General features: G+C 42.3%; 1 protein-coding gene across 6 annotated transcripts in view; it reads left to right on the top strand.

Annotated features, from left to right (window-relative positions):
* Positions 1-19,306, top strand: part of IGSF1 (immunoglobulin superfamily member 1) — a 375,771-nt gene that overhangs the window by 343,953 nt on the left and 12,512 nt on the right. For 2 of the 6 annotated variants that reach the window (XM_021080494.1, XM_013986443.2), the window contains exons 1-4: positions 15,894-16,038; positions 18,314-18,432; positions 18,590-18,616; positions 18,971-19,255. In XM_021080494.1, coding sequence (XP_020936153.1) covers positions 18,363-18,432; positions 18,590-18,616; positions 18,971-19,255 — 382 coding nt within the window. In that variant the 5' untranslated portion in view covers positions 15,894-16,038; positions 18,314-18,362. Of the gene's footprint in view, positions 1-15,647; positions 15,851-15,893; positions 16,039-18,313; positions 18,433-18,589; positions 18,617-18,970; positions 19,256-19,306 lie in introns of those variants that run through there. The other 4 variants (XM_013986445.2, XM_001926010.5, XM_013986444.2 and 1 more) reach the window with 4 other exon arrangements.

Raw genomic sequence — 19,306 nt, 5'->3', positions numbered from 1 at the left:
GGTTTTGGTTATAGGATGATGGTGGCCTCATAGAATGAGTTTGGGCATGTTCCTGCCTCTGCAAGTTTTTGGAATAGTTTCAGAAGAATAGGTATTAACACTTACCTAAATGTTTGATAGAATTTGCCTGTGAAACCATTGGGTCTTGGACTTTTGTTTATAGAAGTTATTTAACCGCAGTTTCAATTTCAGTCCTTGTGATTGATGTGCTCAACTTTTCTATTTCTTCCTGGTTTAGTCTCTAAAAATTTGTCCATTTCTTCTATGTTGTCCATTTTATTGGCATACAGTTGCTTGCATAGTCTCTTATGATTGTTTGTATTTCTGTGATGTCCATTGTATCTTCTCCTTTGTCCTTTCTTATTTTATTGATTTGATCCTTCTCCCCTTTTTTATTGATGCGTCTGGCTAAGGGTTTATCAGTTTTGTGGATCTTTTCAAAGAACCAGGTTTTCGTTCCATTGATTTTTTTCTATTGTTTTTTTCATTTCTATTTCACTTGTTTCTGCTCTGATCTTTATGATTTCTTTCCTTCTTTCACTTTGGCTTTTGCTTGTTCTTCTTTCTCTAGTTGCTTTAGGTACAAGGTTAAGTTGTTTATTTTAGATTTTTCTTGTTTCCTGAGGCAAGCTTGTATTGCTATAAACTTCCCTCTTAGAACTGCTTTTCTGCATCCCATAGGTTTTGGATCATTGTGTCTTCCTTGTCACTTGTGTCTAGGTATTTTTTTATTTCCCCTTTGATTTCTTCATTGATCCATTGGTTGTTTAGTAGCATATTGTTTAGTCTCCACATGTTTGTGTTTTTGCAGGATTTCCTATAGATGATTTCTAGTATTATTGCATTGTGGTCAGAAAATATGCTTGTATCATTTCGACTTTCTTAAATTTACCAAGGCTTGATTTGTGGCCCAGAATGTGATCTATCCTAGAGAATTTTCCGTGTGTGCTTGAAAAGAATGTGTATTCTGCTGCTTTGGGATGGAATGTTCTATAAATATATATGAAATCCATCTGGTCTAGTGTATCACTTAAGGCCTGTGTTACCTTGCTTATTTTCTGTCTGTATGATCTGACCATTGCTGTAGGTGGGGTGTTAAAGTCCCCAACTATTATTGCGTTATTGCTGATGTCTCCTTTTATGGTTGATAGCAGTTGCCTTATCTATTGAGGCACTCCTCTGTTGGGTGCATATATTTACAATTGTTATAGCTTCTTCTCGGATTGATACTTTGATCATCATGTAATGTCCTTCTTTGTCTCTTGTAATCATCTTTATTTTAAGGTGTATTTTGTCTGATATGAGTATTGCTACTCCAGCTTTCTTTTGATTCCCGTTTGCATAGAGTAACTTCTTCTATCCTCTCATTTTCAATTTGTATGTGTCCCTAGAAATGAAGTGGGTCTCTTGAAGACAGCATGTATATATGAATCTTGTTTTTGTATCCATTCAGCCAGTCTCTGTCTTTTGGTTGGGGCATTCAGTTCATTTACATTTAAGGTAATTATCAATACGTATGTTCTTATTGCCATTTTATTAACTGTTTTTGGATTTGTTTTTGTTATTCTTTTTTCTTCCCTCCTTCTCTTATTCTCTTTTCTTGTGTTATGATGACTATCTTTGCTGTTGGATTGCTTTTTCTTATTTGTGTGTGTATCTATCATAGATTTTTGATTTGCAGTTACCATGAAGTTTTGCTATAGGAGTCTATAATGTAGAGACTATTATAAACAATCTTACAAGATTGTTTTAAGTTGCTGGTCCCTTAATTGCAAATGCACCTCCAGTATCCTGCATTTTTACCCTCCTCTTCTTACAGTTGATGGTTTTGATATCATATTTGTGTGTGGATGATTCCCTACTTTACAATATGTTTGCCTTTACCAATGAGTCTTCTCATTTGTAATTTTCTTATTTCTAGTTGTGGCCTTTTCTTTTCTGCCTAAAGAAGTTCCTTTAGTATTTGTTGTAAAGCTGGTTTGGTGGTGCTGAATTCTCTTTGCTTTTGCTTGCCTGTAAAGCTTTGGATTTCTCCTTCAAATCTGAATAAGAGCCTTACTGGGTAGAGTATTCTTGGTTGTAGGTTTTTTCCTTTCATCACTTTATGTATATCATGCCACTCCCTTCTGGCCTGCAGAGTTTCTGCTGAAAAATCAGCTGATAACCTTATCAGGTTTCCCTTGTATGTTATTTGTTGCTTTTCCCTAGCTGCTTTCAATATTTTCTCTTTGTCTTTAATTTTGGTCAGTTTGACTGATATGTGTCTTGGGGTGTTCCTCCTTGGGTGTATTCTATATTGTATTCATTGTGCTTCCTGTATTTGAGTGAGTGATTCCTTTCCCATGTTAGGGAATTTTTCAGCTACTATCTCTTCAAATATTTTCTCCCACCCTTTCTCTCTCTCTCCTCCTTCTGGCACCCCATAATGAAAATGTTATTGCATTTAAAGTTGTCCCAGAGTTCTTTTAGACTGTCCTCTTTCTTCTCATGATTTTTTCTTTATTCTCTTCTACATCAGTGATTTCCACCAGTTTGTCTTCCACATCTCTTATTTGTGCTTCTGCTTCCTCTGTTGTGCTATTGGGTCCTCCTAGTGAATTTTCAAATTTCAGTTATTGTGTTTTTCATCTCTGCTTGTTTAATCTTTAAAGCTTCTATTTTTCATTCAATGTTTCTTTTAATTTATCAATTTTTGCCTCCAGTTTTTTTCCCCAAAAATCTTGGATCATCTTTACTATCATTACTCTAAACTCTTTTTCATATAGGTTGCATATCTCCAGTTCACTTAGCTGTTTTTCTGTGATTTTTGTCTGGATCCTTCATCTGGCTCATATTCCTCTCCTTTTCATTTTTCTAGCTTTATATAAGGTCTTCTTTTTGCAGGCTAGAGGGTGGTAGCCTCCCTTGCTTCTGGTATCTGCCCCCTCAAGAGTGAAGTTGACACAACAGCTTGTGGCAGGCTTCCTAATAGGAGGGGCCGGTGTCTGCCCACTGGTAGGTGGAGCTGCGTCTTGTCCCTCTGGTGGGTGGGGCTGTCTCTGGCCATAATTAGAGGTGGCTGTGTGCCTGGGAGGTCTTTAGGTAGCCTGTTTGATGATGGGGGGGCTGTATTCCCACCATATTTGTTGTTTGGCCTGGGGCTTCTCAGCCCTGATAGGTGGGATCAGATTTTTCCAAAATGGTAGCCTCTTGGGGAGCTTACACCTATGATTATTCCCAGGATTTCCACCTCCAATTTCCTGCCTCTACGGCCAGCCACAACCAACTCCTGCCTTTCCAGGAGACCCTCCAAGACCTGCAGGTAGGTCTGACCCAGATTCTTATGGAGGCCCTGCTTTGCCCTGGAACCTAGTGCACATGAAACCCTGCTTGCCTCCTCCAAGGGACACACGGTCCTGTGGAACTCCTGCACTCAAGCCCCACTGGGCTTCAATGGTAAATGCTTTAGTGTCTCCTCCTCCCAATGCCAGACCCCTGACATGGGGTTTGGAACCTGACATGGAGTTTGGAACTCTTACTCCTGTGGCAGAGCCTCTGTGATATAGTTATTTTCCAGTATGTGACTCACCCACCTTGCAGGTAGGGTGTTACTTATATCACAAAATCGCCCTTCCTACTATCTTTATGTGGCTTAGTCTTTGTCTTTGGGCATAGGATATATTTTTTGGTGGCTTCCAGTCTATTTTGTTGATGGTTGTTCAGTAGTTAGTAGTAATTTTGGTGTTTTCATATGAGGAGGTGAGCTCAAGTCTCTCTAATCTGCCATCTTGTCTCCTCATTTGCTTATTTATTCAAAATTTCTAACTGCTTTCTAAGTAACAGGTATAGAACTATAATAACATGGGCTTTGGAGTCAGTTGATCTAGATTCAAACTGTAACTCCTCCTTCTGACTAACTTGTGTGATCTTAGGCAAGTTGCTTAACTTCTCTGGGCCTCAATTTTCTCATGTATAAGAAAAAGGTACTAATGGTGATACACCTATCCATAGTTTTGCTTTTCCCAGTTTCAGTTACCAGACATCATCTATGGTCTGAAAATATTAAATGGATAATTCTGGAAATAAACAATTGATAAGTTTTAAATTATATGCCCTTCTCGTGTACTGTGATGAATCTCATGCTGTCCAGCCTGTCCCACCTAGGATCCCCAGCCATGGACATCATCTGCTCCTGACAATCAACCATTAACATCATCATGGCTAAAAGGTCCATGATATCCTGAAGCAGATGATCCTCCTTTTGAGATGCCATCAGAAGGTCAGTAGTAGCCTAATGATATGTCACAATGCCTCCAACCATTCACCTCACTCCGTCTCATCATGTAGGCTTTTTATCATCTTGCATCATTGCAGTAAGAACGGTGACTAAAGTACAATAAGGCATTTATTTATATATTTATTTTTGGCCATTTATTTTTGGAAATTCCTTGGCCGGGGGTCCAACCTACACCACAGAGTAATCAGAACCACAGTAGTGATAATGCTGTATCTTTAACCCACTGCACCACCAGGGAACTCCCAATAAGATATTTTTGAGAGAGAATGAAAGAAAGAGAGAGAGATCACATTCAAACAACTTTTATTACAGTATACTTTTATATTTATTCTGTTGTTATTAGATATTGTTAACATCTTACTATGTCTAATTCATTAAAATTTTTCATATGTAGCTATATATAGGAAAAACATAGTATATATAGGGCTTGCTCATTTCAGGCATCCACTGGGGCCTTGGAAGGTATCTCCTGTGATTAAAGGGGGACTACTGTACTACTCCTAAAGCAGTACTTGGCTCACAGTCAGCATTCAACAAATGCTGCTGCTATTGCTACTGTCCCTATTGCTGCCATTTGAGTATTGTGAAGGTTAATGTCACAATGTATAGAAAATGCTTAACATGGTGCCCCACAAATAGTCAGCACATGATAAACAGTAGCTATTATTAGCATTATTTCTGTGTTAAGCACAAGAGGTGCACAGATGAGTAAGTCACCCTCTCTACTCTTAGAGAACTAGCCATCTAGAATTTATAGCTACCAGATTAATCCAACCATATTTCACAGTTCAGTTCAAACGTGACCTTATCCACAAGGCTTTCACTGATTCCCTCAGCTGGAAAGAATATTAAAAATATTACATTTACTAAAATTTCCATGACTGTTTTTCCTGCACTTTTCTTATCAAATCTTAGCACATTGTACTTTTATTTTTATTTGTTTACACATCTTTGCTCTATTTCTAGACTTTTAGTTACTAGAAGGGCAGTCAGTGAATGTGTTTTACTAATCTTTTAGCTGCCAGAGTATAGACAAATGGTTTTTCATTCTTTTGTCCTTCTTTCCATCTTTTATCCATCTTATTCCATCAAATATTTGAGTGTTTTGTTTATAGTGGGCATTTAATAAAGGCTGGTTAAATGAACAAGAAATGGAGATAACCATTTGAAATTCAAGAAAGCACATTATTTATTAAGTATATCTAATATATTTTCAAAAAGTATAAAAGTAAACTTTTTTAGGTCATAGGAACAGATTTCCACTTCATTTTGCGTTTGTACTAAGTTCCACTTGGTAGCTTTTTGGCGCCATCTTATAGCTATTTCAAGTGGGATTCTTTCATGGAGTACATATTTTTAAAATATTGTCATGCTGTGCCCAGGATAGTCACAGAACTTCCACAGCAAGTGATCCTTGTTGAACTACAGAGTTATTAATAATGACAGGTCATTTTGACACTTTAATTAGTGTCCAGCACTATTTCCATTAGTTAATACATATTTTTAACATCATCGTGTCCAACAACAATTGTACTATAGATTTACTTGGCACTGCAATTTCCCCAATGGATCATGCCATCCCAAGTTGCTGGAGATCTTGTTCAAAATACTAAGAAAATGCCTTTTGTAGGTAAAGGTCAAATAATTAATCAAAAATATTTTTAATGCCAAGTGGCCAAACCTTTTCCTCTACTTCTTTTTAAACATGTAGAAGGTTTTCCATAATCTTTCTCCTACACTCTTCCCCTTCCTCTTGTTTACATGATTCTGAATAATAGGGTGCAGGGAAAGGAGATTAGATAGGGCCATTTAACAATCTCTTCAGAGTTATCCACATCCCAGCAAATCCTAGACACTGCTAGATGATATCCAAATATTCAGTTGCTGTAGTCTGAAGCAAAAGTCAGTCCTGTATCATTAGTAACTATAAAATTATGAAAGTAGCTTCTTATATTGAAGCATTAGATGGTTATTTTACCCAGATACTTAGTAAAACTATTCATTGATTAATATGTGGAGCTTTTTCTGTCTTGTTCACTTACGTATTTTCAGAACTAGAAAGCAAAGTCGGTGTACGATAAACGTTTTTGAATAAATGCACTAAGGAATAGATCCCATTTGCCTAAGATTTCACAGTACCTAAATGCTATAAGCACTAAAGACTAATTTTTAAATTGTTTTGAATGTAGAGGTACCAAACAGCTATTCTAATTTTTATTAGGTGAATCCCATCAAGTGTTTATACTAACTCCTTTAGCAATTTTCAGTATTTCTGAGAATTCAGATGAGAATCAGATGAAATCACCTTTTGCATTTGAATTTACTGCACTTAATTTCGATTTTTTTTTCCCCTACACAAAATTTCCCCCCTAAACTGTCCTCCTCCAAACCCATTCAAACTTATCTGCTTGGACACAGTGGAGTCTGAGATAGATACAGATTTTAAAATTACTAGACCTCTGAAAAGGGCCAGTATTTTCATACATGGGTATGAAATATGCATAACTCTTAATTGTGAACTACTGCATCTCCGGTTTTTGTTTTCTTTTGAAACAGAAACCTGAACTACTAGGAGCCTGAATTAGAGGGACAGGTGGACCGTCGGCTCAAAAAGTGGCCTCTGAGCCTTGTGCCTGAGGATCTGTGCCCAGGATAGCATAACTAACGTCAGGGAGCATTAGGAGCTAGAGGAGGTCATTTTCTGCTTGGTTAGAAGCCCTCCCCTTGGACCTAGATCATGACCTGGCCTTTCAATTCGGCACAAGTAAGAAATTTTACTAAAAAGTGCTATGGGGCACACATGGCCGTTGATGATCTGGCTCCTGCCCGTGTCTCTAGCCTCATTTCCAGCCACTCTGCACACACCTTGTGCTGCCATATTTTGCACTTCTTTGCCCTGTATTCCCCCCCCCCAAAGTAAATCAGGGACACAGCAGTGCATGAGGCAGATGTCTTGGAGTAGGAAGCTTCATAGGTGCCCTCTCTATGCCTAATTATAGGGATACTTCAGTCTGGAGAACTTGAAGAACTTCCTAGTGCTGCCAATCAGAATTAACTGTTTTCTCCTCTAGGTTGCCATAAGTTTTGTTTAACATCCTGCCTTTCAAAAACTATCATGCTTTGCATTATATTATACTTAACTGTGAATGTAAATATATCTCCCACTAGATCATCATCTTGAAGGCAAAGTTTATTTTCTCATCTCTCTCAACAATCTCTACAATAATTTGGGAATCATCAAGCTGAATACATATTTTTTAGCTGTTCAAAAACAAAGATGATGCTATGGGACCTGAGAAGGTATCCATTTGAGTCCCAGTCAAGGTTCCCCCCCTCCTCATCACTATCCTGTCTCTCCCCTGACCATCAATCTCTACTCTAGATCCCAGACGCCGCTGTAAAGAGATATTTAAAAAAAAAAAAAAACACAGTTAGGCTGAGGATAACAAAGAGTTCTATATTCAGATTTAACTCACGGTTATTGAATACTCATTTGACTGATGAGGAGATGGAGACTCAAATAACTTCGGGGAGCTTGCCAAATGTCACACGATTACACAGCTAATGAGTGACTCTGCCAGGACTGAAATTCAAGCCCCCTGACACAAAGTCAGAATATCTTTCCACAAACACTGAAATGTTTAGGTGAACTTCTCTCACTCTCTGTAATTCTAATGCACCTACTTGCTTAATCAGAAACATTTGCCGTGTACCCTCAGCCAGGAAGAAGCTAAATATTCTGAACACGTGAGGCTCATTTTATGTACATATTTATTTCCATGTTTATGTATTTGTGCCTTTTATGTTTTTTGTGTTTGTATATTTATTTGTTCAGGTATTTAGTGTACTTATGTGTTTATATGTTGTGCTTATGTTTTATTTATACATTTATGAATTTCTTTGTCTTATCTATAGGGCTATAAAGCTCTTTCTCCCAGTGGTATTAGAGGAGAGAACATCAGTTAATTATATCTTAATTTCCTGTAGTGTTTCTCAGGATTTCTGCTTAAAATAGGTGTTGAATTTCTTTTAAAAGACACTAGCTCTTGAGCTTCTGGGGAAGAGGACTGAGAGAGCAACTGTTTTGAGAACCAAATTGCTGATTTTGGGAAACACCTCAAAGCCAACAGAAGCTTCAGCTACAAGAGCAGGACAAAAGAAAATAAAACCTTCCCAAGCTTAAAAGAGAATGAGGAAAATGATGAGGACAAGCCCAGGAGTAAAACAAGAAGTATTGTGATGCTACAGAGAAACCAGGAACCTCAGAGAGTCCAAGACATCGAGCTGGCCTGGAGAAGCAGCAAGTGGAACCAAAAAGGGCCAGTGTGAGGGAGCTGATGCTTTCTGCCCTGAAAGTGATACAAGACCAAGTGGACATTTGAAAAAGCACGCAGGAAAAACTCATCAAATGCTGTGGGACACTGATGAAGGAGGTCACAGCACTGAAAGAAACCCTGAGATGGGAAAATTATTGACTAAATATCATGGAAGAGAGAATCAGTACAAATGAGAACCACATTGAGCTTCAATCTCAAAAGATCAAAACCATTTTTAAGCAAACAGCGCTTCACAGTGTAAGAAAAGGTGATGGATCTTGAAAACGCATCAAAGAGGTATAATATGTGTACATCTGTCATCCGTGAAGGTGCCGAAAATGAGAGTAACCTTGAAACTATTATTAACGAAATTATTGATAACATTTTTCCAGAGGTAAACATAGATCTCAATTTAATGCAGAGAGAATTTAAAGGTCCCCACTCAAATATACCTCTTAAAGTAAAAGTCCAAGGCACATAATTGTACAGTTCTTAAACTTGAAGGAAAAAGAAACTTGCAAGCTGCTCAGAAAAGAAGAATTGATTTTCAACAAGGTAAAGATAGGGCTGACACCTGACTATGCCTTACAGTGGAAGAGAGACGAAACTGGAGCAAGATCTACTACCAGCTGAAGTTCTTGGGTCCGAAGCCTCAAGTGAACCATCCAGCCAAACTATCTTTCATATTTGAAGATGAGAGAAGAATCTTTGACAATTAAGATGACCTCAAGGCATTTATCAGCAAAACTCCAAAACTGCTTGCTTTACTGCAAATAGCTGTAGCCCAGGGACAGGGTGCTCCTGGAGATAAGTGACTAAACTGATTTTAAAAGCTATTTCTTAATAGAATTTAGGTCTTAGTTTTAGGATTAATTGCATTTTTTCCAGAGTAATTAGTGTAAGTGAAGTAAAAATAAAATGTTGACTGATTTGTTGTTGTGTGTCTGTCTGTCTATCTATCTGTCATCTATCCTGCATAAGAAGAGAAGAAATAAGCAAAAAAAATGGGAAGGCATGAGGGAGGGATATATGGGAGAGAGGATATGAATACAGCAAGATAATAATGAATGTTGGGTGGGATATAGGGAGACATTGGAATATGATAGAGGAAAATGAGAAAAATAATCTTATTGAACACAATAAACTAAACTATTTAAAACTAACAGACCTGTTATAGAGAAAGAAGATTTTCCCCTAACATCTGTCAAGGATACTTAGAGTTTTTAGAAAACTTGACCAGAAGATCCCTTTGTGGCTCAGTGGTTAACAAACCTGACTAGGATCCATGAGGTTGCAGGTTTGAGCCCTGGCCTCACTCAGTGAGTTAAGGATCCGGCATTGCCGTGAGCTGTGGTGTAGGTCGCAGACGCAGCTCGGACCCAGTGTTGCTGTGACTGTGGTGTAGGCCGGCAGCTGTAGCTCCGATGCAACCCCTAGCCTGGGAACCTCCATATGCCACAGGTACAGCCCTAAAAAGCAAAAAAAGAAAAAAGAAAAAAAAATTTACCATATCTTAGAGCACTCAACAAGTAGAACTTGAAGAGATGCATGTACATTGAAATGATTGCCTATAAACTGATATTTTTAGAACAGATTGTAAACAGTGGGTGATGGTGTGGTGATGTGTTTTTCAATGGCTAATTTGTATTGCTCTTGGAGTTTAGACTTCTCCATTTTAACCTTAATTATACAATTGGTTAATCATACAATAAATGGCACTCAAAGAACCCAACTGTTGACCTCTTTACTTTCCTTCGGACAACTGATTAAAAGTTCCCAAATGATGTTACCTCCCTTGTCCTCCTCAAACACTCCACCCCTGAAAATTCTTACAATTTAGACGCACTAAGGCAAGTCAGACCCTGAAGCAGAAAAAAAACAAAAACAAAAACTTTCCTAGCACTGGCACTTTAAAGCATCCTGCCTGTGTCAGACTTAAACTGCTCACAGCATCCACTCTGATTTCCCACCCAAGGCAGTGGGGCTGAGCCCACCTCCTTCCTTCTGGGACCTTCAACTTCCTCCAACACAGGAAAAGGGGACACTGAGGGAGTTCCTGTTGTGGCTCAGGCTCAGCAGGTTATGAACCCAACTAGTATCCATGAGGATGCATGTTCCATCCCTGGCCTCACTTAGTGGGTTAAGGATCAGGCGTGACTGTGGCTGTGGCTACAGCTCCAATTCAACCCCTAGCCTGGAAGCTTCCATATGCCATAAGTGTGGCCCTAAACCCGCCCCCCCCCCAAAAAAAAAAGGAAAGGAAAAGGGGACACTGAAACACTTTTCAGCTTTACAGCAGCTCACCCTCACAGTCTTCCTTGATTTTATATCTATTCCTGAACCCTCACCCCCCATGTACTCAGATGCTTACAACATGCAAACACACACATATATTTTTCTTGTTGTTTCTCATATATAAATAAGAGGCTTGTTGCGATGCTAGGAGAATTATTATTTGGGGACAGTGGGACAATAGTTCCCTGTCTGGTTAATGGTGTGTGGTCTGAACGGAACCTTGTGGCCCTGCTAGATTGGAACACCACAAAACCCCATTTTCTCTCTCCACCCATTAACCTGAAGTGAAATTCACCTAGGCAATCACACTGTTGGTTTGCTTTATGACAGGCATCTAGAAGCCTGATCTTGCAGGTCTCCATGCCTTATGGCTCACGATGAGTCTTTTGATTAAATAAGTTTCAGTTCAGGTTCATCACTCGCATTTGATTTATTCTAGGAATCTTCCTTCACAGTCCGGAAAATACTTTCAGTTACAGCGTCGGGGAGTGACTTAGTGCCCCAAACTGTGCCTTTAATAATTGAAATCCTGGACCAAGGCTAAGTTGACACTCAAGCCCTGGGGGTGGGCCTCAGCTTCGCTTTTCACCTCTCAAAGAAGGTACTTCCCACCTCCAAAGCTCAATGGCCTCCCCAGGTCTTGCTCTTGGACCCGAATCTGTCTCTTTGGGGTCCTCACTGTCCAGAGCATCACTTGTTTAGTGTCACCTCAGTTCCTTACTTGTTCACACGCAGCTGCTCCACTGCCCATGTAGGATCATGGCTGAGACTTACTGGGGTGTGGGGAGGTTTGCGAAAACATATTAGTACCTTTTGAATGCACCAAATACTCTAGAGATCTGCCCTTATCCTTAGGTGACTTACAGCAGTGAAGCTGGGGGAGAGCTGGGGGAGATGCACGATAACGCCCATCAGTCTCTTGAGAGTGTAAGAAAAGTATTAGAATGCTTGGTCGTTCCTGTTGCCCACTGAGAATCACTGTCCTAAAACATAAAACTGGAAACAGTTAGCGAATGCTTAACAAACAGCTCTCTGAGGAAGAAAAAAAAAAAAATCTCATTTGTAGCATTTGCTCGTTCAATGGTGTAAATTCTCTGACCATGGCCAGTTTTAAGCTACCAATATGATATTACGCGGTGTTGGGTTGAGATAAGATGCCCGCATTCAGCACTCCTGATCGGCTGTAGCCAGATCCAGCACATCCCTGGGAAGAGGCTAGCTTTGCCCTGGGCTTCTCCTGCTTGGACAAATTTAGCTTAAAAAAAATCCCATCATCCTATCCTGAGCTCAGTTATGAGAAAGGCTCCCCAGGCCACCTTGGGCATGGGCATGGCCCTTGGTGTCTCATTTCCTTTAAACTCTACCTTCTTGAAGTTTTTCTGGCACTCCTCTGCTCCCAAATGCAGCTTTTGTAAGATAGTTGCTCTTTTCTTTTCTCTGGGCTGATAGTTTCTGGAGCTTACAAACCACACTGGTCCCACCTTTATACTACACCACACACTCCACGTCAATGTACATAGTATGTACTTAATAAAATCTCATGCCTCGTAATTCATGAGTTGATTCTGAAGCTTTTGCAGGGGGAACCTTTTCCAGTCTCCTGGGCTCAAGGTGTCAAAGTGCAAAGGGGTATGTCTCAGGAATATTTTCTGGTATCACCACCTCCCAGGACAGTGACAATGAGAGCTCCCATCCAACCCACCCTCTGTGCATCCCCCCAGTTTAGGGGGATGGAGAATCAGAGGCGGTCCAGCCATTTGAGATAAGCCTGGATGAGACTGATCATTCTCAGAACATTCCTGAAAGAGGAGCTGTTTAATATCAGCCAACTCTAGAGTAATAAACCAGGAGAGAAGCCCAGGCTTCTTGCTGTGTGTGTGTGTCGGGAAGGCCAGCAGAGCCACTATCAAGAACTCCATCTCACCTAAGTCCCAGCCTCAGCCTCGTTTGGCCTCTCTCACCAGCTTTGTAAATAGTAGGCTACTCAAGTTTTCTCTAGGGAGCATGGCAAAGGAATGTTTTTCCTTCTGCAGGCAGGCTACAGGGTCCAAGACTCACAGTGGTAGCCTAGAGATGGAGCTTCTGCTATCTCAATTGCCAGCCATAGTTTGAATGAGGGGCTTCTATGAAACCCGAATAATAAGCCCCTTCAAGATTCCACAGTGTCCCAGAGCAAAACCAAGAGTGAAGGTTATTCTCACCTACATAGTTCCAGGACATGTTGTTCAAGCCTCCATGCCGTTAGCAGAAATTCTGGGCTCTAGATTCAGGCTGCTGGTCCAGGAGCACAAACTTCAGCCTAGGAGCTTGCAGAGAGCAAGAGGACGCTATCATTGCTTTTTTTTTTTACATTATTAACAATGCATTTGATTGGTGCTTTTCTGTTTTACTAAGTATACCCACATTGGGTTTTTACATTTTAAATTAATTTTTTTTTCACCTTTATCATTCCCAGCATCCAAGGCAGAGGCAGCATAAGGGTAGTGGTTAAGAACATGAGACTTCATTTTGCAACACAAACAAGTATTGAATCCTCATGTTCTACACCTGAAATTAATATAATGCGTGTCAATGATAACTCAAGAAAAAAGAACATAGACTTAAGAAGCTGTTTAGTTACTTTAAATAAAACATTTTTGAATTCTTTTCTAAATAAGACCCTTTCAATAGATATATTCAAACCAATGAAATAGTTTGAGTAATCTTTTTCAAGAAAAAACATGGAAACATGAAATTGTATTTACAGATTACCTGGGTGTGAATCCTAGCTCTTCTCCTTGCTGGCTGTATTGGCCTTGGGCAATTTTTTTTAATGGCTCGGTATTTCAGCTTCTTCATCTGTAAAATGGGTCTGATAGTGGCAACTGTTCCCCTAGCGTTGCGATTGGCATAAAATGCGTTGGTAATTTATAAAGCACTTAGTGGCTGACACTGATCACGATAATTTCTACACAAATGTTTTGAAAATTGGCATGAATATTTTCACCCCGACAGATAGAAATTATCACTATAGTGTTTCAAGCAACCATCACGTTTGGCCAGTTTTACCTCGGATATTTCTGGAACCCTTGCTCTCTCCCCCTTCTCTCGTTGCACTGCCCTGGTTTAGGCACAGGGTAACAGCAAACTGCTCGCAGGTCTCCACGCCTTGCCTGATGGTCTTTCCTGTTGCAATCCTCGGATTCCCATGGCGCCCCCTTCTTTGACAATCTCCTATTTGTTTTCCATCACTGTTTATCATTACACTCCAAACTCCTGAAGAGTGGAAACTGCCATTCTCTCTGGATTGCCAGCATCTAGGACAATGCCTGGCACAAAGAGAATACTCAACAACCATGTATTAAATAATTGGATGGTTGGTTGCGGTGTGCCAGGCACTCGGTGGTGGCTGACAAGGGGGTTTTCCTTCAATCCTACCCCCAGTTCTGTATGATATGAAGTACCATTATTAGCCCCATTTTACAAATAAGAAAACCGAGGCCCAAGGAGGTGAAATAACTTGCCCTGCAAACACCTATTTATATTGATATGGCTCTTCTCTTCCTTATGTGATAATTTGCAATTTATAAATGGTGTGCAGGAGCAGAGGATGCCAGGAAGCTACAACTGAAATCTCTGATGCGTGAAGATATGATATTCAATTTTCCTATTAAAAGAGCTGTTACTTTATTTTCACACAGTTTGTTCTTAGAGTACAGTATTTTTAAGGAGCATTTGTAATCTATGAAGGTAAAAATTTTACATAAAGACGCAAGTGGCTATTTTTTACAACAATCAACTGATCTGTGAGTCCACTGGATGCTATACTTTAATCCCCTCACGTAGTATTCGTCAGGAGCTTTGGTTAGTATCTTATCTATACATAAGCATTTCAAAAAGTCATTCATGGTCAAGGGAATTCCCGTTGTGGCTCAGAGGTAACAAACCTGACTAGTAACCAGGAGGACACGGGTTCGATTCTGGGTCTTGCTCAGTGGGTTAAGGATCTGGCATCGCCGTGAGCTGTGGTGTAGGTCGCAGACCTGGCTTGGGTCTGGCGTGGGCTGTGGCTGTGCTGTAGTCCGGCAGCTGCTGCTCCAATTCAAGCCCTAGTCTGGGACCTTCCATATGCCAAGGGTGTGGCTCTAAAAAGACAAAAAAAAAAAAAGTCATTCTCGGTGGACTAAATTTATGAAGAGCTGTCTATATCATTGAAAGCATATTTCTCTAGGGCATTGCGGGGAAGTTGCACAGATTAATAGTAGCAGTGGTAGCAGTAGCAGCAGAAGCAGCAGCTACCATTTACTTAGCACCTAGTTTGTACCAGGCCTTCTGTGCTGTAAGCTTTACTTGCTCCATCCCATAGAAGCCGTGTGCAATAGCTTCTGTTGTTTTCTTTATTTTACAGATGGGGAAACTGGGACTCAGAGAGTTTAACTCATTTTCTTGAGGTCACTCAGCTACTGAACAGTAGAACCCGACTGAAATCCAAATGTGTATGTGTCTCTAAAGCTTGTGTTTTTATCCCAGGTTGGACCTTGCAGGCTGTCCAAGTGACTTAACCCTCTCTGAGCTTCAGTTTCCTCACCTGTATAATGGAGGGAAGCAATGCGTCTTTGCAGGGCTATGAAGCTTTGAAATAACAGATGCCCGGGGGCTCAGAAGCACATAGTAGGCATTTAAGCCCTCTTGGCGGTGTTTATGCTAAGGAGGGTACTAAATGGGCAGAGGAAGATCTGAGATCCCTTTAAAGGCACTGGGAGCTGGAGAGGAGGGATCTACAGCTTTGGCACTCTTAGGCGCTGGCCCTCTCCCCTCCAGAATACAATGACCCGATGAAACTCTGAGCGACTGGCGAGGGGGCAGGGGCCAGAATTTGGCTCCAGCAACCTCTGCAGGGACTCGAGGAGAGAGAGGCGGGGGCTGGGAGGGGCGTGGAAATCCCGGTCGTCGGAGGACTGCAGGTGTCAGGGAGTTGGTGTAGGTGGGCTCCCAGCGCCTGACAGAGGGAGGGGAGGAGGTTGGAGCGGCCGAGCGGGCGGGGGAGAGAGGGAGGCGGGGCCCTGAGCCGGAGAGGCTGTCCTTAGACTGCTCTTCCCTGGCCGGGCAGTTTGCTGCATCTGGGGGAGCTCACTGGAGAATCTCCAACAACGGAGCGGGCCTTCAACTACCGTAAGTACCTGCAAATGAGCGCATTGCCTAGTGGCTGAAGATTAAATACTGCCCATCAGATCTAAACAAAACCCCGAAATAATCTCTCTGCTCTCATTAATTGCTGTAAATTTAAATGTTCCCTGGTCTTTCCCCCCACCCCCTTCATTCCTTCCTCTCTCCTTCCCTCCCCGGATCCCGGCCATGCCTCGCCGAGAATCTCTGGGCACTGTAGCTATCTTCCCTTCTCGGTCTTCCCTCCAAACCTTTAGCGGAGCAGGAACCGGACACCCCGCCGAGCCCAACCCCTTTAATTCCTGGAGCCCTCAAAGCTATGCAGGGGGCGAGTCATTAGACATTTCGCGTTTGTCACCCTCAAAAGCACTGCGGCGCTGCCTAAGGGTGGAGGAAGTGCTTGGGGTGGAGTAGAAGGGGGGGATGAAAAGGCTAGATGCCGAAGTTGGGGGTGGGTGTGCGTGGGGGGGGGGGTGAAAGGCCAAAAATGGGCGTGACCAATTAACCTGAAGCTTGCAGCTCCTTCCTGTGTTCCCTGGACAGAAGATTCATCATTCTGACTGGATATAAATGGTAGAGTTTCCTTAGTAGGTTGGGGAGGGGTGAGCCATGCTGAGAAGCCCAGCTTCCCTTATTCCACTTAAGCCCCCAGGAAATGAAAGGCTGGTTTAGGGGTCCAGGTGGCAGGCTGGAAGCTCAGAGGGCATCCCTGAGCAGAATCTCAGGAGGTAAAACCTGAGTTCCCCCAATCGATTCTAGCCCAAAGCCTCAGGGGTACAAAGCAACAGGGTGGCATCTGAGCTTGGGCCTGGGCCTGCCCCTGAGAGGAGTGGGGGCAACGGTCTCTAGGAGCTGAGCTGGAAAAAGAGCATCTTTAGGGCCTTATATCAGCTTAATGCCCCCTTGGGGAAGAAAAAGAACCACTTTTAGTGAACTGTTCCCTATGTGCCTGGTACTGTACATAGATTGCCTCGGATCTAAGACAGCAACAATGCTAGGTAGATATTATTCCCCAACTTTATAGACAAGAAAAGTTCAAAGGGGTAATTTGAGCATCCTTCAATGCAAAGTAAGAAATGCTAAGGGAAACCGTGCCACTTTGGATCCCTGACTGTCCACCTGCTTCCTGCTGCCCAGATATTTGAATCTTCCCCTTTGCCTGCTCCTTCATCCCTCCCAGTGTCAGCAATGGAGCAAGTTAGAAGCTTAGGTACCAGGATCTGGGGGGTTTTTTTTGGGGGGGGAGTGGAAATCACCCCCTTTCTGTTTTGGGAGCTATCTTTATCCTAGTCTATTGAGATAGAATTAAACAGCTAGGGTCAACCAGAACCTCAGACTCTGGAGAGCTGGTAGAGGAGAGTTAGCCTGAATTTATGTGGTGGACTCACACCTCCCCTGGGCAAGAAGGTTCTCTGGGTGCAAGCGTTGAGATAGGAGAGGCAGAAAAGCATAAGGGGTCTGCTTGTGAACATGGAGGGCCTGTGGGCAATAGTGATTTTCAAGAAAATGAGAAGGCCTCCCTGAACTCCAAGACCTTTGCCATAGTCCCTGAAATTCAAACGATTACTTTTCTCTTAGGGGCAGTGAACAGAAATGCTAATAAATTACAGGCAGCCAATGAATCATTTACATCTTATATCAATTAGCTCAAGTAATTTGATTCCCCAACACCTACTTGAGATGGAAGTTTTGAGCTTTTGGAGGGTAAGAGATAAGAATGAAAGCAATCCTAGGTTTGAAGCATTCTACAGAAGGGGCGGCCTGGATGGGTTGGGATGGGAGGGCGAGGGAGGTTGATAAAGGGGTTAGGGGCTGTCTCTGAAAGTTTAAATACTGCTTTTAGAGCATGGGTGGGCATTAGGGTTAAACATGAATTTGAGTTTTGGCTCTGATATGTCATATCTTTGGGCAAATTACATATCCTGTCTAAGCCAATTTCCTAACCAGCAAAATGGGGGATGGTAGGAATACGTCCTTTGTTTGGTTGTTGAATGACAGACATGTATATGTGAGTAAAGGATCTGAAATGGCGACTGTCTATACCGCCCTCATGATTAGGGCCTGGATTAGGTTGCTCTCTGGGCCTCTGACATCATAGATACCAGCAAAGACCTTGGATGGGGGAAGGGGGAAGTGAGGCAAGGGGGCAAAGACACGCAGCAGGTACCCCTGAGAGCCTGTGAGCCAGTGGAAGGTCGGCTATTCAGGTACGATGTAGTGACCCAAACTGAACTTTAAGGAGCAGGATAAGGCTCCTGAATAACAGCACTTCTGCTTTTAGATCTCACCACCTGCTGAGGGGCAAAGCCCTTCAAGACTCCAGAGGCTCCATGACCCTGGACAGGCCAGGGGAGGGGGCCATGATGCTGCGGACGTTCACTCTCTTCCTCTTTTGCATGCGTGAGTACAAGGAAGTTGGGGGGGGGGCGGTGGCAAGGGACCCTCTCAGGGGTGCCTCTGTGAGTGGGTGCCTTGGGAAAGGAGTGACGCATATTGAGGTGCGAGGGTGGGTGGGGACAAGGTGGGGGCTCTCCTTTACCATAATGTCTCTTTTCAGGGCTGAGTCTGGGTATGACACCAATAGGTAAGTGAGTCCTGCCACCTCGGGTACCTTCCTGCCTGAAGGCTGCGGGACATTGGCCTGCCTCCATGGCCCCGGACATAACTGCCTTGAGATCGCAAAGACAATTTCCAGATTGAGCTGGGTGTGACTCAGGAGCCCTCATCTCCTGACTTGGCTTGCCATAAAATAGTAAAGCGATTCCCCAACTCATTTGAATCCCTTGAACAAATATCCTGGGTTCCCTGTTGCCCACATAAGCACACACTCCTGTCCTCAAGGTCGGGGCTAATGTTATGGGACATGGTGGGGGATGGGGATGATATGGGAGGGAGAGGGTTGGACTGCTCACATCTTTGTTATCTTTGGGAATGACAGCAATGATGCAATCTCAACCGGAGCTGTGGATAGAGACCAACTACCCTCAGGCCCCTTGGGAGAACATCACGCTTTGGTGCAAAAGCCCCTCTCGGATTTCAAGCAAGTTCCTGCTGCTGAAGGATAAGACACAGATGACCTGGATCCGCCCTTCCCACAAGACCTTCCAAGTTTCTTTCCCCATCGGTGCCCTTACTAATTCCAATACAGGTCTTTACAGGTGCTGCTACTGGAAGGAGACTGGCTGGTCAGAGCCCAGTAAAGCTTTAGAGTTGGAGGCACCAGGTAAGAAGACAGAGATCAAGAATAAACTCCAGCTCCTGGGATTCAGACTTG

The sequence above is a fragment of the Sus scrofa genome, chromosome X, assembly GCF_000003025.6.
Source record: "Sus scrofa isolate TJ Tabasco breed Duroc chromosome X, Sscrofa11.1, whole genome shotgun sequence".
Classification (NCBI taxonomy): domain Eukaryota; kingdom Metazoa; phylum Chordata; class Mammalia; order Artiodactyla; family Suidae; genus Sus; species Sus scrofa.
This window is presented reverse-complemented; position numbering and strand designations above follow the sequence as displayed.